At 38.9% G+C, this 25,694-nt stretch overlaps 1 protein-coding gene across 6 annotated transcripts in view; it reads right to left on the minus strand.

Moving 5' to 3' along the window:
* Positions 1-657: 657 nt before the first annotated feature.
* Positions 658-25,694, minus strand: part of LOC149263115 (F-box protein At2g32560-like) — a 33,446-nt gene continuing 8,409 nt past the window's right edge. For 4 of the 6 annotated variants that reach the window (XM_089425788.1, XM_089425785.1, XM_089425781.1 and 1 more), the window contains 2 exons: positions 1,241-1,411; positions 658-1,064 (listed from right to left, as the gene is read on the minus strand). In XM_089425788.1, the coding sequence (XP_089281914.1) occupies positions 751-1,064; positions 1,241-1,411 (485 nt within the window). In that variant the 3' untranslated portion in view covers positions 658-750. Of the gene's footprint in view, positions 1,412-25,694 lie in introns of all 6 variants that reach the window. The other 2 variants (XM_089425797.1, XM_089425794.1) reach the window with 2 other exon arrangements.

Genomic DNA, 25,694 nt, shown 5'->3' on the forward strand with positions numbered 1-25,694 from the left:
TGCTAAAGAAACACACTTTACCTAAACATACTCTAAACCAAATTGATCTTAACTAAAGTGTCTAAATATCCTCACACCTTTCCTAGATTTTCGTCAATGTTCCATTTATGCTTGTGATAGTCATACATCCATTGTAACAGTCAATTGAGTTTAGCTTGGATGGTTGGGTGGAATAGTTGTTATCCTCCTCACCCATTTATGCTCTGGAATAGAGTAACTATATTGTACTCTTAAGTGAGTCTACACTGAGGGCTAGCCTTGTACCAGCAACCTCTCTCTTGCCTTCCGGCTGAGAGAGAGGCTGACTTTCTTCCCCAAATGGTACCCAATGCCCAAAAAAAAATTTATCCAAATAAAAAACATCCATTATAATAGGTTTTGGACTCATCAGGGCTGCCCCTTGTTGTGATCTTATATGAATAATACTGATTAAAACATGAAGTCCATTTTACTGCCCTCTGAACAAGAAAACAAATGTTAAATATGTCAAAGTACTGGTGTTCTGTATCATCATGTGCCTTTGTCTCGTTCCCATGTTTAAAAAAGCGCAGATGTGTAGTTATTAAATACCTAGCCTAAAATAGCACTTGCGATGACCATACTGGACTCCGTAATTTTGGTTGAAACAAACAACTAATAAGATTTTCCGCAAAGGAATGAAAACAAATTGACTTAATAATGCAAAGGCAGAAAGAGTATTATTCATGAATATGTCATCTTCTGGTACTAAAGCACGGTAAGTGATACTGTTTATTGAAAAACTACTAAATTCAAAGACTCCCAGAGCAGCAGAAAGACTTCAGGGCCAATAAAATATGGTACAAGCAGTTCCAACTTCCAACTTGTTCCAGAAAATAAGTTCATTGGAAAATGGAATGTGAGAGCTGTGTCAGTAAGTACTTTTATTCCAAGATACATAAACTTCTGCGCTTTGCCATCAGATTTTACTGCTAAAGTCACAGATAACATTGAATGTGAACTTTCTGTGAGAATAACAATTACAGTACCAGATCCTTTATATAATTCTGTGGAGGCACAAGGATTATGTGCTTCTGCTGGTAGACCTGTTTAGGAAAACCAACAAGAATTGCGTTTGTAGATGAGATTACACGCAAATTGCAATGTCAATAGATATATCACCAATATCAATTAATAAATAATAGCTAACTTGATAACAACTCCATCAAATTTGCATGATGTTAAGGCAGCTGAAATTAACTAAATCATTCTAAAGTCTCACTAGGCCACAGCTGCTTCCATGTTAAAATTTCCTCGTTTGTTTGTAATTTTCGAATTCCCCCATAAAATCCTTCATCTTCGTTGCCTTCTTCATGATGATCCTTTCTATTAATTGCTGCACGCCGCCATCGTGATCCAGGTGTATATTGATTGAACTCTAGAATCACAGTATCTGCCAAAGGTTGGTTTATTAGTATCTACTTAAACGCAAACATACAGAATCGTTTTGTACATAACCACATACATTTTTCATGTTTCTATTAAATGCACTAAGATATTTTTCATAGTTACGTATTCAGAGGTCTATAGTTTTAGAAACTAAAAATGGACAATCAGTTTAAAACCAAGAACAATACATATAACACACTGGGTTGCATGGCTTTGCAATATCATTTCTAAAGGAATGAAAACTGAGTTGACTGTAGGTTGTCACAGTAGATTCGAAATCTAGACATTAGCATCAGTCACAGAAAATGGGCAAATAACTCAGGTTATTCATGGAGATCTGTCAAAAAATTACATAAATGTTGACAGTAACCCCAGTCTTCTACTAGTGATTTTGGAGTCATTTTTTCTGGGGTGGGAATTTCATAGAGTTCTTAATTTTTGCGGAACTAATTGCTGAGTTTACAATCATATTTGCACATGCTTCTCTAATAGCACCTATGAGTACTCCAATAGCTACAGTTTACTTCAGAGGCAAAGGTGTTGCCAATTTGCACGCATCTTCAGCTCTTAGTGAATTCTACACTTAAGGGTATGGCACTTATAAAGAGCATTTTGGCATGGTAGTCAGCAACAATACATCTGCAATATAATTCTTGGGTAAGCATTTAAAGGAACATACCTAACTCAGAATCCAACAAATCATCAAATTTTCGCAAACCAAACAAGAAGGTTTGCGACTTACATTCATTCTTTTCCAAGAGAAAAGCTTGACATTGTCAATCTCTGTAAAAAAGTACCCAAGAACCAAAAAATTGACATAATGAAATAGTTGGTGATTGTTTTGTCTACTGATGCATGCCAACAATCAGATTCTCCCAGGATAGACCTACCTGGGATGCCAACCCAAATCCTTGGAATTTTTATCAGCTTAGTGCATGTCATCCCTACGCTATATTTAAGCTGATTGTGAATATTTTGGTGCACCTATCAGCGAGCCACAAAACTTCCACACACATATCTGCAGAAATTGTAAGATTCAGGGAAAAACCAATATAAATGGGACTGCACCTGCATGCCAAAAGAGTAAGGAAAGCGCACTGCTTTTCTGAAGAATAAGAGATCCAAATGAAGAAAGATACAACAGATCCAAACCCAAAACCAATGATCCTAAGACTACACTACCCGCCCATAAATACAAAATCGTGTGATCACATGCCCAACAAAATTGGAGGGAATCACACCCTAGAAAACTAGTAAGTAGAAAAATTTACCCTAGCAAATTAATAATTTAATATTTTTTTGAATAAAATGCTTTCTTTGACTATTAATAAAAACAAGTGATGTACATATTCGAATTTTATCCAAATCAGTGAACTGCTTCATAGCCACCACAAGCCAACTCAAAACTGGGGAGGACCCACTTTCAAAACCGCCCAAAAGCACTACAAAAATCAAAACTGCCACTTGGGAATATGAAAACCCTAAAAGCAATCCAGCTGGCATATATATATGAACAACAATAAATTTTGGCCTTCGAGCACACATAACAGTAATCATAACTCAACGAGCCAATGCAATGAGGCCCACTCTAGGTGGGGATCATAATCGTCCTTGGTGGTGGCTCTCATCCATCATTGCCTAGCTTCAGATATGGAGTTAGAGGTCCCCTCCCTAAGTATCCTGCATAGGGTCCTCGGGAAGCTTGTCAATCTCTGTGAAAACTACAGGAGCTCTATCATTTTAGCACTGCGGCAGAGGGGACCAACTATAGCAACATTCCATCCTCTCACAAACAACTTAAACAGCGTTATGTCTGTCATGGCCTTCCTTCAGACCTTTATGATTACCTAGATTGGACCGAATGGACTGGAGAGTTGATGGGCAGCTCCCTACCCATGGTGCAGGCAACACCCCCCCCCCAATATTTCAACAATTGTTGCAGGTGCACCACATCTAATTCAACCTTTTGAAGCTCCACATTAAAATGCATATACGGATTGATGCAAGTTAGCAAGTTTTTGTACTAGGAAAATGTTTTATCAGGTTGTGCCTTATTAAAAATAACATTATTTTGTTTCTTCCAAATGAAGAAAAGCACTTCAATGCTCATTAACTGCCATGTTGTGCGGAATTCACAACCCAAGGAAGTTTATCTCTGAAGAGGGTGTCTTTCTAGGATATGATAATAGGGAGGGGTTGGCCATAGAATTTAGTGACCCAAGTGACTTTGCATATCTACAATACCAAGAAAAGATGCTTAGCATTTCAGACCTACCACAAGGGGACACTTAGGTTGAGATATGCCCAAGTTAATCAACCTATTTGCCAGACCCAAACCCCCATGAATGAGGGACTCACCAATTTGAGTTTAACAACAGGTTTCCAAACACTACATAGCCGAAAGAGCAAGGTCGTTTGCTTTGATTTAAGCATCCAAAGTTTATTCAATTAACCAGACAAGATAAGATTAAGTTAGAGCTATCTGTAGTGGTTGGAGTGTATTTCCTTTAGGACTTGGATTTATTCCATTTCGAGTCCTTCCACCAAGGTTAGGAGATTGCAAGCCCAGCTTAATGAGAAAAGTTCGAGATTAAGCCTTTAATTCAATCAAAACTAAGCATGCCCAACAAAATTTTCCTTTTTGCGCTGTCCAAAGGCACCCAATCCCAAGTTTGGGCATCGAAAATGTCTCCAACATTGACAATGCTTCTTATAAAAAATCTCAAGCCAAGAACTAGGTTGCCTCAACCAAAACTTTTCCTTCATGCAGCAAAATAGGAGAGCACCAAGGGGAATTTTTGGGCATGTGGTATTGTTGAGTCGTAGTATTGTCCCATAGTATTATAACAAAGCCTATTTACAAGTTAATAATATATATGGTAAATTGGGCATGAATATCTATGGTTAAAAATATTGTTATATTGTGAATGTATTGTAAGTATTAAAGTTTATATGTGCTTATTAATTAAATTTGAATATGGTTATAGAGTCATTATTTTAATTTATATGGTAAAATGGATATTAACTTATAATTGTTGCTTATATGTTATATATTTTAAAGTGATATGTATATTATGATCTTCTTTTATCGAAAAAGTGATTAATTTTATTAATAAAAACAAAATTACAATATAACAAAATGAATTTTATTGCTTTTATTGATGAATAAACCAAATCTGAAAGCTTGGTCCTTTCAACTAAAATGGGGTTTCACCACCTACCAAACCCCTTCTAAATTCTTTCAGAAACAAAAGTACCTTTCAACTTTACATATGTTGAAGTGATAACAAGAGTTTATAAATTGAGATTGGCCTAGTAATTTTTTCCAAGAGGAGCTCTTAAGTGAATGCCATTCCTCAAAAGCATATTCCAGGCTTCATTTCCTTCCATTACCTTGATGACCCATTTGGTGCACGGTGCGTAGGCTTGGGAATGTGTCTTAATCATTCCCATGCTTCCCCAATCACTAGGAGTGCAACATAAGTTCCAATTGAATAAGTGAAAGCCTTTGCTCTTATCCAAGTTATCCCAAAGAAAGCTATGCAATGATTTATGAAGTCGCTCATAAGCACTAGCAAATGGGATCTAATAAGAAGAGTATTACAAACGGGTGGCTACCAAGTCTTTCATACATATGTATAAATGGGCGGCTACCAAGACTTTCATACATATCTAAAATTTGGCAATAATGACCATGGACTTTGTCAACCATTTCTCAATCTTCATTTCCACCCCTTGTATAATTTATCCCAAAGGTCTTCAAGATAGGGTTGAAATGCAAAAGGGATACCAAGGAACTTAAACATTTGGCTAGGTTGAACCTAAGACCATTCCTAATCAACAAACCAAGAAATCATGTCATGAAGGCTTTGTCGATAAAATAAAATTGTATCCCCATGAATTCAAGAACCTAAAGAATCACAAAAAATCTAAAGGATATCATAGTGTTCTTAATAGAAGCTTGATCCTCAAGAATAGTGAGAAAGGAGTTATCTACAAAAGTGACAATTCACCTATAGACTAGTTCCCTATTTTTCCAGATTGATGTCTTTGATAAGGCCTTGGCTCATACAATGGGAAATGAGATACTCAAAGTCCTATGTTATCGTCACATAAAGAGTTAGGTCCAATTGTTAATTTTAGGAATGTTCTATGCTTAGAGCAATTTATTTCAATTTTCACAGTTAGCTCAATATCTTTTCTAGATTAGCAATCACATCAGCATTAAAGTAAACTGCAGATAGAACATAAACATAAATCGCAGAAGACAAGCCAAGACAAGAGAACACAAGATGTGGCACTAGCCAAAGACAAACCTCAATGTGGGGAAACCCTTGATCAATTCTTCTTATATGTTCTTCAATAGTTCAGCAGAGGGAGAGAGAGAGAGATAGTACATTTACAACAGAAGTCAACACTTTGACTTATCTAGATAAGAGCATAGATCATCTCTCAAAAGATGATACATGAGATCAGTTGAAGACATGTTGCTTCAATTGATTCTCCAAGGTGACTCCTTCACCTATCATTGTGTTGCATCTCGTCATCATACTGCACCTCACCGTGCTCCACCATGCTGCACCCATCATCATAATGTTGGTCCTCATGACCATGTTGTACACATCATACTGTTGCACCTTATGCTACACTGATGTCCCATGTGCCATTGTTGTACCATGCTATCACAGTTGTCCCATGTGCCATAGTTGCATCATGTTGCCCCACTGTTGTCCCATGTGCCATAGTTGCATCATGTTGCCCCACTGTTGTCCCATGTGGTATGTTGAACCATGTTGACATACAGCGTGTCTCATGTGCTTGCAACACCATGTTGTCCATGCTTGCCATGCTTGTTGTTGTCCCATGTTTGCCTTAGCATTCCTTTGTTGTCCCATTTACTATGTAGCTGTCTCTTGCCACTGCTGCCTAGATATATTGTTGTAGCTACTGTCCCTAACAGTCATGCTATACCTTGTTGTTGTCCTCTTGCTGTTGTCCCTTAGCCTTGCCCTACCTTGTTGTTGTCCCCTTAGCCTTGCCCTACCTCGCTGTTGTCCCATGTGTCTTAGCAGCACCATGTAGCCCAGCTGTCCCATTTACTAGCATTATTGTCCTGGACATGTTTGAGCCCTCAAACTCTCCATGTTGTCCCTGTTTTGAGGTGGTTAAGACCGCAGCCTACCACAATCCCATGTTGTCACCTACAGCCCACTTTTTCGCTACCCCAAACAACCCTTCTTCAACTTGGCCTACCCCCGGCCTCCTTTCACCAGCTCGGTGCCTTGTTTTAGGCCTTAAAACAGTCCTCCCTTTCATCCGCATTAGGCCTGTGTCTAGGGCACCATACACCTGCGGCTAGGGCACCATTGGTATGTTTAGGATAGCGTCTATCTTCATCTTATCAGCGGCTAGGATACCCTTGAGATAGCGTAGGTTAGGGCTGCCTTAGGATAGCATTAGGGCTACCTTTAGGACAGCATTAGGGCTGCCTTTAGGACAACGTTTAGGGCTGCCTTAGAACAGCGTTTAGGGCTGCCTTTAAGACAACATTTTAGGGCTGCCTTAGGACAGCATTTAGGGCTGCCTTTAAGACAATGTTTTAGGGCTGCCTTAGGACAGCATTTAGGGCTGCCTTTAAGACAACGTTTTAGGGCTGCCTTAGGACAGCATTTAGGGCTGCCTTTAAGACAACGTTTTAGGGCTGCCTTAGGACAGTGTTTAGGGCTACCTTTAAGACAACATTTTAGGGCTGCCTTAGGACAGCGTTTAGGGCTGCCTTAGAACATTGTTTAGGGCCCTTCCTTGAGCTCCTTTAGGTCAATGCATAGAACCCTTCCATCACTTCGCTGGCTTGCCTTCTTTGTTGCGGCTAGGGCAGCCTCTTTTCCTCCAACTTCTAGGGCTTCCACTCCTAAATTTCTCTTCCACTAAAACCCGAGACAAGTGGAGACAAATCAAGATAGAAGTGTGTGTGAAATGACTCTCAAGTCATCTCCTTTTATACTAAGACGTTGAGCACATGTGGGGTTTATTTGGTTGCTGTCCGACGTTGACGAATTGTCCCATAACACAAATAATTCATAACTCCATGAATACTTATCGGAATCGAATGATCTTTAGATCAATCCTACACCTCTCGATGAGAGGGATCCAAGAAAAATATCAGTTACCATAAATAAGATGACCCACATGGAGTTTGGCCCTAGTTGCCAATTTTAACACCAATGGACCACCTTGCCAAGTGGATCTAAAGAGCCCTACATCCTCTAATATAAAAATGTTGATGGGCAAGCAAGGCAAGGCATTTTGAAAGAGAGTCTCCACTACATTTTAAGGAAAATTTGTCCAAATCCCAACACCTTGAGCATAGATAGGATGAAGGGACCGCTCAACCCTATCTTGAACTTTTTCAAAGTCAATTTTAATGAATGCAATGTCAAGTTCAATGCATCTGGCCCACTCCATGCCTTCTCATTGCACTATGATATTGTCTAGAATAAATCACCCTCATTTACAAGTGAATAATATTTGGTAAAATGCGTTTAATACGCAAAGCCATGGCCTTACCAAGATTTTGTAAGATATGTCCAAAAATGTAATCAGCCTCTCACTAATGATAAGTTCAAAATCCACAAGCTTGGGAATGAACTTGATTATTCCTTCATTCATGCACGCCCCCAAAAATTGTTTTCTAATAGCTTATTTGTATACCTAGAACTAGTCTAGCCCAGCAAAAACCCATGTGGCCTTGTAAAAATCACATGACAGCCATCCAATCCCAAATAATTATCCTTGGCCATCTCCATTAGCACAATTGTTAGTTCATCCAAGAGAAACAACTATTCACACAATCTTTCTTGTGCCTTGAAAAGACAATGAGGGACCATGTCAAGACAAGTATGCAAACAGCCACCCCTTCATTCATTTATGAAGCCTTGACACAAAAACAAACCGATAATGCTTGAAAAACTCCTCAATGTCCTCTTGTTTGGTAACTCAACCACTGCCCATATTCATCAAATAGATTATTTCAGCAACTTCTTTAGTTGATTAAGGCCTTAAAAAGTCCTTCACTGGTTGATCTCTTGCCTTCAAGTAGTGAGGTGAGCTCTCAATTAAGCTCAACAAACTTTTGTCAACCTTGAAAAAGTGTCGAAGCATGGCTGCCCGAACTTGCATTTCTTCGTCAAATGTATTGAATTGAAATCATCAATTGACCTGCTCCAATTCTTCCTTCACAAGCTTGCGACATTTTCATCAAATGGAAGTAATTTGGACCTATACGCCCAAGGAAAGCAACAATGTAAGCAATGGCATCGACCTCCCACAGAATCTAACCATTGTCACCAGTGTTACTTGGGAGCGGGAGCGAAAGCGGGGAGCGGGAGCGACATTTTCAGAAGCTCCCGGTTTGGGAGCGAATCCCGGAGTGTTTTTTAAATAATATATATATTTTTATATTTTTTATATTTTGATACATATATGTCAACAAAAACATGTAGAATAATGAATTAGATATAAAAAACATAAAAAAAACATAGATTGACCATATAACAACAATCATCTAGAAGTTATAATCTTCATCAACCACGTCCACAAGTTAGTAACATATTAACATACAACATATTGAGTCTCATGATTCATCAATCTTAAAGTTTCAAACTTTCAAAATTCAATATATAACATTTATCATCATTGATCACCAAAGTTGTACTTGTCAATGAAGTGTAACCATTACAACAAAGAATATCTAACAGGAAATGAAATGTTATCAAATGAAATGAAATGAAACAACTTTCAACTTTCATGAAGCATCATATTCATAATTCATTACTAATGAGTTATAATTGCCAACTTCAAACTAAAATTGTCATATATTGTTTAAAAAATATCATAATAAATATGAAAGAGACAATAGTTATAAAAGCTACTAGAAACTAGAAAAGAGAAGAATCTATTATCTATTTCTTATGCTTGGGCCTCTTGCCACCACGAGAAATGTCTAATTTTTTAGTCTTGTTGGAAAATCAGGATCTTTGTCATTAATATCACCCTCTAAGCATTAATATCCAGAGGTATCTTTGTCATTGCCTCTGTATCTGTATAGGAATCTTTTTCATTAATATCACCCTCTAAGCATTAACATAAGATAGAAAAAGCATAGCATGTCAAGTCAAGATCTTGTTTGAGTGATGCATACATTTTTAGGAGGGTCATGATAGAGGAGTTCAACAACCAATGTCACTAACATCAAGGTACATAGAGGGATTGGTGCTCTTAATTAAATACGAGTTCCATACCCTAATACATGACAAAATTCAATGGAAACATTGCAATCCTCCAATCCTGAAATCCTGAAAAACTGATAAGTCTACTGGATTTTGAATGAAATCTAAAATTCTACTTTCTCCATATGAAATCCAATGATGCCGGAACCACTCTCAAACATCCTGAGTCATTTCATGGTAATGTTAAAAATTTAAGTAAAAGGATGAAAATGAAGATTAAGGAGAATGTCACTTTCAATACTGGGGCCTAGACTTGATCATTAAGCTGCCCCACTAAAACATTATTTGTTTCTTTCAAAACAAATTGCATTTCCAACATTACTACAAAAAAAAATTGCAAAAAAGGCAAAACGTTCCCGAAAAGGCAGGGAGCGAAAAAAATTTAGGGAGCGCGCTCCCGCCCAAAGCGCGGATTGGGAGCGGGATCAAGGGGGGGCGCTCCCCCGCAACACTGATTTTCACTAATGGGTCTAAGTAAGAGATTCCAACCACTTTTGATACAATTTAAATAGCTCTATCTTTTCAAATGAGACGAATTCAAGATGCACCTTGTCTTATGCATTTATGGTCACTTTACTGTTCAAGGTCAAAGCATGAAACCAACCTTCCAAGGTGCAAACTTTGGGCCTTTTTTGAAACTCCTCAAGGTTTGGTGAATTCAACAAGGGAGGTGGGGAGCAATCCTTCCTACCACCTCATTCCCTACAATCGAGGTCATGAGCTTGGATGGATCCAACATACTAGAGGTTGTTCACTTGCCAAGTTAAGCCTTTCGAGATTCAATCATCTTATTGCTCTAGGATTTTTCTTTTAAATTACCTTGACCATCCACCATCAAATTCATTAGTGTCTTGAGCAATTGGTGAGCATGAGCTTAAGGTGTTTGGTTAGCTAGGGAAACAAAAGGGTCTTGATTAGCCATACGAAAATAGTCATTGATCTTGTGATATAGGCTCTAGCAATGGAAGAAAGTACTAAATAGGGTAATATATCGTAATAATTACTTAATCATCTTATCCATAACCTAGATCAAAGCAAATTCCTTAAGGTCTTTTCACAAACTAACTCTTATATAAACAGTTTTATGGGGCATTGCAATGCACATAATAGCTAGAAACAATAACTAGATAAAGTACAAAATAATTTGCACATACACAAGTAATTTTATCCTTCAAATATGCTTATCATTCAACTAATCAAAGCTTACAAGGCTATCCCCACAACCATTAAAACCTTGCAACTACATGGTAAAGAAATCCACCCCAACCTAAGGTGTGTGGCATGCACAGAAACCAACATAACAACATCTATTGTTATATAGCCTACTGTATTGTTGTACGACCTATTATACAATAGTATACAACTTGTATGGTACCCTTCATGGATCCATAAGATTGTATTGTACAACTTCTATTGTATAGTATTCATCTTCCTAGATGATGCACTCTGCTCTCTCTCTCTCTCTCTCTCTCTTCGAGTCATTTTCCTATCCGACAAGAACTGTCTAAACTCTCTATCTTGACATGTCTTTATACTTTTAGCCAAAACCCTAATCTCGAGTTGAGATTAATCCTAGTCTAAGTCATTAATGCAATATAGGGTCTACTTTAGTATACTCAACAGGTAAATATAAGACTTTTCACTTTTTCCTAAAGTGAATTAATAAACAGAATTACTTTTTGAATCATCTCAAGCCACTTCTAACACGCTCACACTAAACCTGTGCAAATGTTCTTGTCTAAGCTATATTTCTCAACAAAAATAACTTCAATAATACTATGATTGTCACAAAATAACACAAAAGGACAATGTTGAGCAAGATTTAGGTTACCAAGTGACATCCACATACAAGAAAGATGCTTCACGACATGAATTGCACTGGAATATTCAACTTCAGTGGTGTTGAATCTCACCCCCTATTGCTTTTTGGGACATGTCAGAATAAATTCTTGCACCCTAGTGCAAAGCCCCGCTAGGTAATCAAGACAATGAGCAACAATGGGAGAGTTACCACTAGCACCTTAGCAATTTCTCCCCTAGTTGTAGTGATGGGCACAATCCAACACAAGGGAGGCTTCCCTAGTAAATATTAGGGATCAAATAACCCAGGTATAAGCTAAGGTAAGAGACCCCCTAAGAATTCTACAATGATTACCACCAAGATAATAAGATAATTATGCTAATGTCCAAAAGATGACCACAAAAGTAGGTAAAAGGGATTGTTAAGTACAATGATGTCAATACAAGCAAGAGTATCAAACAAGCTCTTATATAAAGAACAAGGGATAAAGTAAAAACATAATGTTTATATGTTAAGACATAGAAAACCTTCAACTCTAAGTGTGGGCAACCAAAGACTATGTCATGGTCCATTAGAGCTATCTCTCCTAACATTAGAAGCAAAATGAAGAAAACTCAAGATAGAATGGTGCTCTAAGGAGGAGCCGCGGGGAGATCTAGACCTATTACGCTATTCTCGACAATAAGTAACCCATCATTGATTTTAAGGAACCTCGACTACTTACCAATAAGAGATCTAGTATGGGCATGTCTCTTAGGTCTCTGGAGAAGGGGAATGGTACCTCAGGTCCACACCAATCTAGAAGGAAATGTTGTTATCAATCTAATTCTTGGTGCCCCTAGTTGATGAGAGCACCATAAAGAAGGACATAATCCACTAAAAAAGTTTTGGTCTAGGAGGCTAGAGCGTGTGGGCACAAACTCTGAGGGCCTCCTGTATGTAAAGGGCTAGACATCTCTAGTAAAAGTATCGAAAGAAACTAGATAGGGTATGGATCCCCCTAAATAGGAAATGAAATCTCCCAAGAGATAAGATTACACAATTAGGGTTTGACGTTGATTTTAAAGGTAATTTCCAAATTTGAGTTCAAAGGGTCCTATGGCTCTTCTAGAGGCTTAGTTAACCATGATAATCTCAACAAAGGTCCCAAAACACACACAATCAAGAAATGACATTTGGCTGAAGTAAATTAGCATGAAAATCAGAAATTACAGCAATAAACTAGTTTATAACATCAGCAAAACTAGCACCAAAAACTATGATAATAAGCTGGAAAATAAAGGGTTATGATAGAAGTAAATAATAGAATTAATTACGATAATTTTCCATGGTTAAGAGCATATAACAGCATTAAAACCCTAGACATCAGCCCTAAAATATGGCTGAGAATGCACTTTATATGATAATTTAGGTTTTCAAATATATTTCAAAGTTTTTTCTAATCATAGAACATTAACATCCAAGCTAATAAATGTTGAAAATATAATATGTAATTAAACCCCAATATACCAGCGAACAAAAAGAATAATTTAAAGTATAAGTGACTACCACAAGATGGATAGGACTAGTGCCTTTCTCAATCTAGGGCTAATGGAGTCAAGGATCAACACACTTGGATAAAATGAAGTAGATCAAGTTTCAAAGAACTAGCGTAAGTACATTCACTGTCCCTAGCGTTTAAATCAGAACTATCAATCTTCAAGGATGAGATAAGGGAAGGAACCCACTTGCTCCTTCCCTAAAGACTTGGAAGGAAGGGTTTGTCTATTAGAGAGAATGACAATAAAAATACCATGCACACTTGTTTAATATCCAATCACCATAATTTATAAACAATAATCCGGACAAAAGAAGTACACTTAGTTTATCATGCATTCATCCCAACTTCACCATAATCTATTCCACACAAGAGTGCAAAATCACCAAGTCCTCCAAAGAGATCACTCTACCCAAGCATCCATAGCACGCTAGAGAAAAAGAATAGTACTCAAGGAGTGTATCTCCACAATGTGCAAAGACCCAAAGGAGGTTAGCACTCCCCTATTTATATTAGGGCAACCAAGCACTTTATCTCAAATAAGCCTAAAAGCCCCTAAAACATAACAATCCATGATACAAGGTGGATAGGTCTAGGCCAACCCCAAAATATGCCTCTAAAATAAAGGATATAATGCTAAAACATGAAAATATCCTCCAAAAGACGACACGTCAAAGTGTAGAGGGTGGTACCATCTCCAATAAGGGGTGTAAAGGGATCCAAAAGACATGTCTCTCCCTAAAAGGAGAAATGTATCCTCAAAAGATCATGTCTCTCCATCAAAAGTCATGACCCATCATCAAAAGGTGCCTCTCGTCATCAAGTGCCCATCAAGTGTGACATCCTATCACATGTGTAACCTCCTCCATCATCATGGCATCATCAAGGGAAAGGGGTCCATGAGCTTTTCAAACAGGTGTATGATCATCCTCAAGTGCCATGTCATCCAACCAAGCCTCAATATAATCAAAGGGGTGCAATATCATCAAGGGGCTCCATCCACTCTTCAAGTGACTCATCAAGCTCATTCATGCAATGTCCTAACTCCAAAGTGGAAAGTCCATGGTCCAATGTGTGTGGGATTGTGCCTAGCATATGGTGCCAAGTCATCGCATTATCCAATGCTCATCATTAAGGTTCCAACACCCATCATCGAGTCAAGGGGCATGTGACACCATCAAACATGGCTCAAGGAATCAAGTGAGATCAACCAACATGCATACAAGAGCCAATGTGACATAAAGAGTAATCATATTTAATGTGCAAACCATATAACTCGATCACATTAGGTATCCCCTTCAAACTTCCCACTAGCTTAAGACCTTATGCAAGTTGCCAAATTTAGGTGTGGAGGGTCGTCAGCTACATATATTAGGTGCTTCCAAATGATAGCGAAAGAAAAGGCCCCAGGCAGGGAGACAGTTCTTAGGCCAATCATTAAATTGATACATGAATGTGACAAGTGACATGGTTCGGGGTGGACTTCATAAGTGGTGTCATAGTCATATACCTAGGTTATGCAAGACTTTCATCCATGAGCACTTTGTAGAGGGAATGCTTGTAGTACTTGAGTTACCCTTATCTTGGCACTACTTTTTCCACCCCTTACTTAGCCTTTTACTTTTATTTGATTAGCTTGCTTTGGAAGCTTCATTGATTTTCTTTGAATACCCCTTTTAATATGGGCAATTCATTTCTCACATGGATTGGGATGCCATTTTAGGTCACTTTTACTTTGATAGATCATGATATGCAAGGGACTGGGGTGATGGCCACACGAGGGGGTAGGGTTCAAGCTAACTTGGCTTTTAACTACAACTCATAACTTGCCATTATTTTGCATTTTAACATTTGGCATATGCTATTTTATTCTTTCTTAAAGCCACATCAACTTCTAGGCATTTCCAAGCCCCTTCTCATAGGATGAAACAAGCAGAGAAGTATGAGCGACTAACAACCAACTCAAAGGTAAGACAAATGGAAAGTGTTCAAGTATGGAAGGATATGGTCATTGCTATACCAATCTAGGCCTCTTATTCATGCCCCTCCTGGACAATGAAAGAAAAACCCCAAGGTGGTCTTACTTGAATAGGAGGAATTGATAACCACCATGGTGAAATAAGGAAGCAAGCATAACTTCCAAGAATGATGCTTCATTTTATAACTTTAACCCATCATCCTTACTTATATGTCTAATACATTATATATAAACACTTTGTACGAAAAAATGACTAAAGTACATCATGTGTGTTGAACCACCATCATTGGATGAGTATGTTGATCAATTGAGCATACAAGGAAAAAGAGGCATCGGAGGGGATATTGTATGTGGAGAATCCTAGTCATCACCTCTACAATGTGGATTTGTCGTGGAATGGTGAAGAACATGTGTAGTTGTTAGCTAGAAATCTCCATCATAAGAGAAAAACTCGCCTAGGGTTACCCATGTATATGGATTGGTAACATGACAGAAACAAACTAATGCATAACCAAGAGAGAACATATACCTTGCGGTGGAGTGTCGCTTATCAAAATAATCCGCTCAGTCAGCGTTTGAAAAGGAAAGAAGATGGAAGTCTATGCCTACAACATAGAGGATTCCCATATGAGTGGTGCTTCTAAGATAGCACAGAATATGCTTAGCAACTTGCCAATGAGTCTCATGAGGCTCCTACATGTAGTAGGAACACATTCTAATTGCAAAGAAGATATCCAGTGGAGTATGAATAAACCACTGACAAGAGATCAATAAATAGATGCATCAAACAAGGGTGAAGAGCATTGGGCACAAAACCTAATCCTAGAAGCAATAAGAGTACCAACTGGCTTGCAATCTTCCATACCAAATCATTGCAAGAGATTCAAGGTGTATTAAGTTTGAGAAAAAAAAATCCCTGGAAAAGTATGGGAAATCTAAAGCCCCAAAAAGGAACAAAGAAACCCTAAATCAATCATCCTAATGGAGCAGCCCTTTAGTTGTTGCTTTTGATCATTGATCATGGATGTGTAGTGACCAATCAAAACGAGATCACACACATATAGCACAAGAATAAGAATTTGGCCATCTTGATGACAAATGTAGATATATGCTCAACCTCATAATGAGTGAAGCCATGATTGATAAAGAAATTGTGGATCTTCTCATATGAAGAGCAAGGTGTCTGTTTAAGGCCATAAAGAGATTTATTGAGCTTCCAAACTAGGAAAACATGGCCATTCTCTATATACCCTAGTGGTTGTTGCATATAAATCTTTTCTTGAAGAAATCCACAGAGAAAAGCACTATTGACATTCATTTGATGAATCTCCCAATCAATGAAGCAACTATAGATAAAATCATCTTAATGGAGTCCATACAAGCAACTAGAGAAAAAATATCTGAATAGTTCTTTTTAGGAGAAACCTTTAGCAACAAGACATGCTTTACATTTCACAACTCTTCCATATACATTGTACATGCTTTTATACACCCATTTGCAACCAACCAGATTTTTACCCTTGGATAAGGGGACTAGATCCGTAATCTGATTTTTCATTAAAACAACATATTTGGCAACTATAGCATCCTTCCACTTGGGGCAGATTTTTTCCCAATTGAAAGCAGTAGGATCAACATCAGCCTTAAAAACAAGAGCCCATAAAATAGGGGGCCTCTATCAACATCTAAGTTGTCCTCCAGAGTAAAGGTGAGAAATAGAATCCTACATAGTAGATGTATCCCACTTAGGCATTGCCCATGACATAGCCAATTGGGAAGCAAAAAACAGAGAGTTTTATGGTAACACTGCAATGAGGTAGCTCAATCAATAAAAGATCGTAGGAAGCCACCTAAGTAAAATAGATTTCAGTGCTAGTAGTACCAAACAAATCATCAATATGGGCTTTGTTAGCACTCGAATCTGCCTCAGGCTAAAGAAGGCAAAACTCGAGGCAACATCAAACCAAGCTCAGCATGGGAACTGATTTTAGGCTAGTAAGTGAATTTGAATGAGGGATATTTGATTTCATGACTAAGTTGCTAGGCTGTATGGGACAAGGGCAGCATGAGCAGAGAGATTAAATCTGAGACACAGATTATCTCAGGAGGCAAGACAGGCAATAAATTTAGCATTCAATTTTGAAATTATATGGAATGAAAAGACTGCTGAGAGGTTGACAAGGGCAATAGATGAATCCTTATCAAACAGAAGAAAACACAGAACATGAATACCTTCCCAAGGCAGAGCAGTAAACTGGATTCTGCCCTTCTCACTTAAAAGTATTCATTTAGAAATGATTATGAAATGAAATGTGAAACATAACAAGCTACATATGAAACAAAAGAAAAGACAAATGCTAAATTCACACCACAAGAATCTCAGGAGTCAGAGCTGTATCTTTTCATTAAATCCCTGTCAAAAACTGTACAGTGAAGTTTTCCTTCACACCTCTCCCACTGTTTTTCAGAACTCAGACCCCTCTACAAATGATTTTTTATACCATAAATGAACTCCATCTGTGGGAAGACAAATCGATGAAAAATAGGGAGTTGGAAAACCAATCGATGGAGATAGGAAAAGCATTGTCCATTTGTTCTGGAGGCAGAACAGCGCTGCATTATTCCATTTGAAAATCTCTGATGACCACTGGAAAAGCGTAAACTGTAACTGTAGACCCTTTGAATCATAACTAAAGTCCAAAATAGGAAATCGAATCCTATTTCTCTGCTGGGGTAGATATTATTTGTTCTAAATTGGCTTTTGGACTTTGACTTTTCACCTTCGTTTTCCGTTTGAATAAAACTAATTTTTTAATAAAACTAGCCTTTAAATAAGATTTCACCTTTAATGATGGGAAAAATGAACAATCCCAGCTGCAATTTACTAAGCTCAACACGTGTTTTCAGTTTAAAGAAATTACTTGTGTCATTCAAGGCCGCCTCCTCTGTGTCATTTAATTTCAGCCACTCCCAGATTCCAGTGTGGGCAACATATTTGGGGACTATTACATCCCCTATTGAAAGAGAATTGTTTGCATTGCCAGCAATGCCAAAATGCACAACTCCAACTATATTAAACAGATCAGACATCGTCTAAGTCGTTACACCTGCATTCCACATTCCTACACCGCATCTTACATAGATCACCTTTTTGCCATAGATTGTTCTAATGCGAAATTTGCGACCAGAAATGTCGAGCAATGGGTATTTGGGATGACACTTTCAGAACTTTTGTGGACATGAAGGCAGCTTCTTCTGGTGGATACACAGTGACTAAACCAATCCATGGTCCTTCTTTATTGATCTCACCGGCTATTCTGAGCGCCTTCTTGTTCCAAGGAAGAGTTGTAGCCGTCTCATATGTTAACGCCGCCACCATTACCATAATTGTAACATGAAGAGTCACTGCCTTGAATTCCATACTGTCTAGCCATTGTAATATGATTGTAATTCGTGCTCCTGATCCAATAAGTCTACGAATCCTAAATCGAAGCGAAGCGAACAGAGTGATTGGGTATCTGACAAGAAGGATAAAAGGAGTCTACATCTGTCAGTCAACTTCGGCGGCTTTAGATTGTGTCATTCAAGGCCGCCTCCTCTGTTTTCCGCCGGAGTCCTGTGGATTTTCCACAGCCAAGGTTCGGATTTGGTGCCATACAAACTTTCGGAGATTCGAAAATCTATAAAGCTGAAACTGATATGTTATTGTTTAGGGAGGCACCCTGATCGTTTGAAAACGCAAGGGAAGGAGGAATCGACGACCAAAGAGCTCTTGCCATGCTTTCAGAATTTCTGAACGGAAATAGTCATGTGGCTTTCCTCATTTGAGTCCTCTGTTATGGAAAACGAGTGGAAACGAATTCTACACCATTTGCTTGCCTTTGTGGAAAGAATGACATATTGAGAAAAATGCCGCAAGCATCAGTATATTGCAAGTATTGTTGTGCCGCATGTAAGATAGAGGCGTTACATTTGCAGTGAGAGCCCCCAGAACATGAATTTTCTTCCCAAACAGCTACAAGGCCTTCAACAATCTGACGCAAGTTAGAGGCGATTGTTAGAGTTGAGGTCCCTGGTCGATTAATAAGCTCAATGCGATCCTCAAATATTTGTCCCAAGGCGAATTCACGCGTTTTTGGGCACTTGGAGTGAATCTGGGCAATTCTCAGGCTTCCTGGCTGTGTGCGCCGCGCAGCACACCCAGTGCGCCGCGCCGCACCAGTGCGCCGCGCCCATGTAAAAACACACTGCGTGGAGGCGCCCAGTGCGCCGCGCTTGCTCAGTGCGCCGCGCCACTTAACTAGTGCGCCGCGCGGCCCTTCCATAATGCTCAACTGACCTTCGGCTATTAGTATTTTTGTTGAAAGCGATAATCAGCATGCATCTTCTGTCATAGTTCGAATCCCATCTTTTGGATGAAAGGCTGAAAGTTCATGAAATTGATGATATTTGGTGGTTGAAATGCCATTCCCATACGGTAGATTATAATCACTACCTGTGTGACTTGTTTCACTTCCTTGTATCATTCTCTATTGAATCAAATAATGCTGTCTGAATTTCAAAAAAGATTAATTTTAATAATCTTTGCAACTCTTTCAAGGATATAATGAGAAGTGGAATCATCAGGTATCCAGCGGGCTCGAGGTGAGGTGAGAGGCACCCACATCCTATTGTAGCCATAAATTTGAGGTCAGGACATGAAAAAATTCTGGGGAAGTCGCAAGAGAGATGCACCACCCCATGAATGAATACTCCGGTTGTAATTCCCACCACCATCACCTTATGAAAGTTGATATTGTCATCAAAACGGGACAATTGAACTAGCCCTGGTATTTCTATGCCAGGTGATTGTGTTGCGACATACAGGGAAGAGAATGAGAACCATGTTAAGCTTCAACGTCTCAGCAGCGCCCTTGGCTACACAAACGCAGTAACCCGTCACCTGGAATGCAGCTTTGTGCTTGTATTGCATAAATTTCCATGTGAACAGACAAGCATTCAAGGCTATCCACAATAATATGATCCAGATGCGCTTCCAGTTCTCGTGGACAAAATCCTTTGCGACCTCAAGGAATCTGTAAATGGGACTTCTCCAATGCTTGGGAATCATAGTCTTACTCAAAGTTTTGCTGTGCTTTACACATCCTTCGTTCCCATAAGTGTTCACCATGCCCTGTAGCAGGGTTTCAAGCTGCCATATCTCAATGTATCCTAAATGATCTGGATCAAGCTCCTCCATGATGAGACCAACATATTCCGCAGCATTCTCCTTCAACTTTGCCAGTTTGTTTGCAGAAGCACCCAGCACACTAACCCCCTTAACCTCATCTTCTGATATTTGGCCAACCAAGTTGTATAATTTTGGCATTCTGGCATTTGAATGCAAACTCTGTTTCGTTTGATTTTTGCTTTGTCTCTTTGTGCTGATGATGTTCTTTCTGTTTGTGCTTTTGCAGGGATAGGAGCAGCTAAAGTTGCTGCCATTGAAGAGCTGTACAACTTTGAAACACTTTGACAAATTACATATTTATTACAAAAACACATTTGATGATTTCTTCTTCAAAACAGGGTTTTGAAGAAGAATCAATCTCGCATTATTGACGATGACATTCCTGAAATAAAAACTTACTGAACCTCCCTCTGGCCTGCAAGTGTTATTTCACACTTCTGGAGACAAAACCCTGGACTCAAGAATTAAAATGACTCTTTTTGACCAAAATGGCATTTGATGACTGCAAATGACGAGAAATGAACCTTGGTGAATTTGACTCTGACAGAGGACTGACAAGACTGAGTCTAACATTGGCTCCAATTGGGATGGCAGCTGCTGCTCCGTGGAGGTGCCAAGAACATCAGATCTCTGGGAGAGCTAGACAGTGCCTTCGTCCATTGGGCTATGGAGTCCATTATTCCGACAAACCAACATGACTCAATTTATTGACTGAAACTTGACTCAAACTGACTCAATGCAAACTCACATGACTAAAAAAAACTCGACTCTAACAAACTAACTCAAAATACTAAGAACTGAACTTAAAACTTAAAGCTTGATGGTAGTACATGACCACCTGCATTTCTTGCAAGATAATATACCATCAAACAATATTAAAATGCCAATGTAACCAATCAAGCAGATGCCTTTTTGATTGATTCCCCTGATCAGATCTGTTGGTCAACAATACAAACTGATCACTGGGCATCCAAAAACATAGTTGACCATGATCTCCTTCATCACTGAACACTGCAATAAACACTTTCACAGCTGACTGCAACAGATTGGCCATTGGATCCTGAAAAACATGAAGATTTACCTCCTGCTAAAAGAACAAAGTGTCCTTTTCACCTGCTTCTAATCTTTCTTCAAAATGTACTTCAGTAAAAATCTGTTCCTGGTCCCCCAAAAATTCTGAACAAATAGATGAGCAGATCTCTTCTTGGAAAAACATTTCAACACATGAAACATATGAAGAAGAATCTGAATGGAAATCCTGAATGTTTTGATCTTCTGTGGTGTGAATGTACTGTAGGTCATCTTCATATGATATGATAGCAAAGTTTTCATGTTCCTTATTACATTCATTAATCATAAGAAGAGAAACTTCATATGATTCTTGAAGCGCACAAATGACATTTCTACCATCTACTAAAGATTCATCCAAAGGAACCTTTTCACTTACTTGAACGAAGGTCTCATTTTGTTGTTCATGCACTGACTGGATTACCTCCTCATGAAGGCTGTATTCTAATGAACTGAGAACATTTGGATCCATAATTGTGTCTTTTGTATCCCAGATGATTTCAACAACAAAGTTCTCTTTCATAGGATTCTGTATTAGGTATTCTTGGTCATCACAATCTGAATCTGGAACAGAAATAGCTGTCCTGACATTATCACATTCTGAAATTAGAACTGGACTTACTTGCATGCCGTCCTTTTCTATTGATAGATCTGAAACGACACTTTCTCTGTCATCACTTTCAGCCACATAGACATCTTCAACCTGCTGATCTATTTCATGTAATTCTTATTGACTGTCAAGATGCAAAATTCTTTCCTCTTCCACCGTACTACAATCTTGATCATGCTGCAAATTTTCATGATCGTCTTTACGCTGATGAAAGGGATTTTCATCCAGGGCTTCCATGATCTCATCATCCATAAAATTATCATCCTCATAGTATTTTTCAAGGCTTTCAATAAAAGTAGAAGCATGTTTGCAACAGTGATGAACTAGATTTAATGATGGATAAGAGTCTTTATATCTTTCAATGAACATGACATGAAAATCCTTTAAACAGTAAATACAAGCAGGCGGCAAACTTTCATACCAAGATTGGGCTTCACCTTCTAGAGTGGCCATGAATATCTTCATTAAGCAATCTTCAGGAAAATCAACCTTCAACTTGCGAATATGCATGTGAAATCGAACTAGATGTAAAGCAGCATCCTTCTTACCATCATCTTTAAACGTAGGCAAATTCCTTGACCAATCTACTTTCGGAATCTTATTTGGAAAGCCTAGAATGTGATCTCGACTCATGGGAGCGTATCTTCTTGCAACCCGATCCATCTTGAAAATCTTACCGCTACTGATCTCTCTGCAGTGGAGTCACCATGAAGGATCGATTGTTGGATTCTTTAGTGAATGGAGTCGCCAGGTGAATGATTTCAGCCGTCTTCTTATGTCTGATCGTTGTTCACCATCAATAATCAGCTCTGAACTTGAGATATGTGCTAGGGCAACACAATCTTCAAGCGAACCATTTTCTTCCCCAGTATGGTCGCCACTATGTTAGCGCTCGAATCTGCCTCAGGCTGAAAAAGGCAAAACTCGAGGCAACATCAAACCAAGCTCAGCCTCGTAGCTAGCCCTACGAGGACAGGAGAGGGCTCTCTCCAGTCAATCTCAATAAAATGAGCAATAGGGTGTGAGATGACTTAAAATGGGAACTGATTTTAGGCTAGTAAATGAATTTGAATGAGGGATATTTGATTTAATGACTAAGTTGCTGGGCTGTATGGGACAAGGACAGCATGAGCAGAGAGATTAAATCCGAGACACAGATTATCTCAGGAGGAAAGACAGGCAATAAATTTAGCATTCAATTTTGAAATTATATGGAATGAAAAGAATGTTGAGAGGTTGACAAGGGCAATAGACGAATCCTTATCAAACAGAAGAAAACACAGAACATGAATACCTTCCCAAGGCAGAGCAGTAAACTGGATTCTGCCCTTCTCACTTAAAAGTATTCATTTAGAAATGATTATGCAATGAAATGTGAAACATAACAAGCTACATATGAAACAAAAGAAAAGACAAATGCTAAATTCACACCACAAGAATCTCAGGAGTCAGAGCTATATCTTTTCATTAAATCCCTGTCAAAAACTGTACAGTGAAGTTTTCCTTCACACCTCTCCCACTGTTTTTCAGAACTCAGACCCCTCTACAAATGATTTTTTATACCATAAATGAACTCCATCTGTGGGAAGACAAATCGATGAAAAATAGGGAGCTGGAAAACCAATCGATGGAGATAGGAAAAGCGCTGTCCATCTGTTCTGGAGGCAGAATAGCGCTACAATATTCCATTTGAAAATCTCTGATGACCACTGGAAAGGCGTAAATTGTAACTGTAGACCCTTTGAATCATAACTAAAGTCCAAAATAGGAAATCGAATCCTATTTCTCTGCTGGGGTAGATATTATTTGTTCTAAATTGGCTTTTGGACTTTGACTTTTCACCTTCGTTTTCCGTTTGAATAAAACTAATTTTTTAATAAAACTAGCCTTTAAATAAGATTTCACCTTTAATGATGGGAAAAATGAACAATCCCAGCTGCAATTTACTAAGCTCAACACGTGTTTTCAGTTTAAAGAAATTACTTGTCATTCAAGGCCGCCTCCTCTGTGTCGTTTAATTTCAGCCACTCCCAGATTACAGTGTGGGCAACATATTTGGGGACTGTTACATCCCCTATTGAAAGAGAATTTGTTTGCATTGCCAACAATGCCAAAATGCACAACTCCAACTATATTAAACAGATCAAACATCATCTAAGTCGTTACACCTGCATTCCACATTCCTACACCGCATCTTACATAGATCACCTTTTTGCCATAGATTGTTCCAATGCGAAATCTGCGACCAGAAAAGTCGAGCAATGGGTATTTGGGATGACGCTTTAGAACTTTTGTGGACATGAAGGCAGCTTCTTCTGGTGGATACACAGTGACTAAACCAATCCATGGTCCTTCTTTATTGATCTCACCGGCTATTCTGAGCGCCTTCTTGTTCCAAGGAAGAGCTGTAGCCGTCTCATATGTTAACGCCGCCACCATTACCATAACTGTAACATGAAGAGTCACTGCCTTGAATTCCATACTGTCCAGCCATTGTAATATGATTATAATTCGTGCTCCTAATCCAATAAGTCTACGAATCCTAAATCGAAGCGAAGCGAACAGAGTGATTGGGTATCTGACAAGAAGGATAAAAGGAGTCTACATCTGTCAGTCAACTTCAGCGGCTTTAGATTGTGTCATTCAAGGCCGCCTCCTCTGTTTTTTGTCGGATTCCTGTGGATTTTCCACGGCCAAGGTTCGGATTTGGTGCCATACAAACTTCCGGAGCTTCGAAAATCTATAAAGCTGAAACTGATATGTTATTGTTTAGGGAGGCACCCTGATCGTTTGAAAACGCAAGGGAAGGAGGAATCAACGACCAAAGAGCTCTTGCCATGCTTTCAGAATTTCTGAACGGAAATAGTCATGTGGCTTTCCTCATTTGAATCCTCTGTTGTGGAAAACGAGTGGAAACGAATTCTACACCATTTGCTTGCCTTTGTGGAAAGAATGACATATTGAGAAAAATGCTGCAAGCATCAGCATATTGCAAGTATTGTTGTGCCGCATGTAAGATAGAGGCGTTACATTTGCAGTGAGAGACCCCAGAACATGAATTTTCTTCCCAAACAGCTACAAGGCCTTCAACAATCTGACGCATGTTAGAGGCGATTGTTAGAGTTGAGGTCCCTGGTCGATTAATAAGCTCAATGCGATCCTCAAACATTTGTCCCAAGGCGAATTCACGCGTTTTTGGGCAATTGGAGTGAATCTAGGCAATTCTCAGGCTTCCTGGCTGTGTGCGCCGCGCAGCACACCCAGTGCGCCGCGCCCATGTAAAAACACACTACGTGGAGGCGCCCAGTGCGCCGCGCAGCCCTTCCATAATGCTCAACTGACCTTCGGCTATTAGTATTTTTGTTGAAAGCGATAATCAGCATGCATCTTCTGTCATAGTTCGAATCCCATCTTTTGGATGAAAGGCTGAAAGTTCATGAAATTGATGATATTTGGTGGTTGAAATGCCATTCCCATACGGTAGATTATAATCACTACCTGTGTAACTTGTTTCACTTCCTTGTATCATTCTCTATGGAATCAGATAATGCTGTCTGACTTTCAAAAAGATTAATTTTAATAATCTTTGCAACTCTTTCAAGGATATAATGAGAAGTGGAATCATCAGGTATCCAGCGGGCTCGAGGTGAGGTGAGAGGCACCCACGTCCTATTGTAGCCATAAATTTGAGGTCAGGACATGAAACAATTCTGGGGAAGCCGCAGGAGAGATGCACCACCCCATGAATGAATACTCCAGTTGTAATTCCCACCGC

Source organism: Pinus tabuliformis, chromosome 6, assembly GCF_031772625.1.
Source record: "Pinus tabuliformis cultivar Carrire ecotype Pingquan chromosome 6, CPIR1, whole genome shotgun sequence".
NCBI lineage: Eukaryota > Viridiplantae > Streptophyta > Pinopsida > Pinales > Pinaceae > Pinus > Pinus tabuliformis.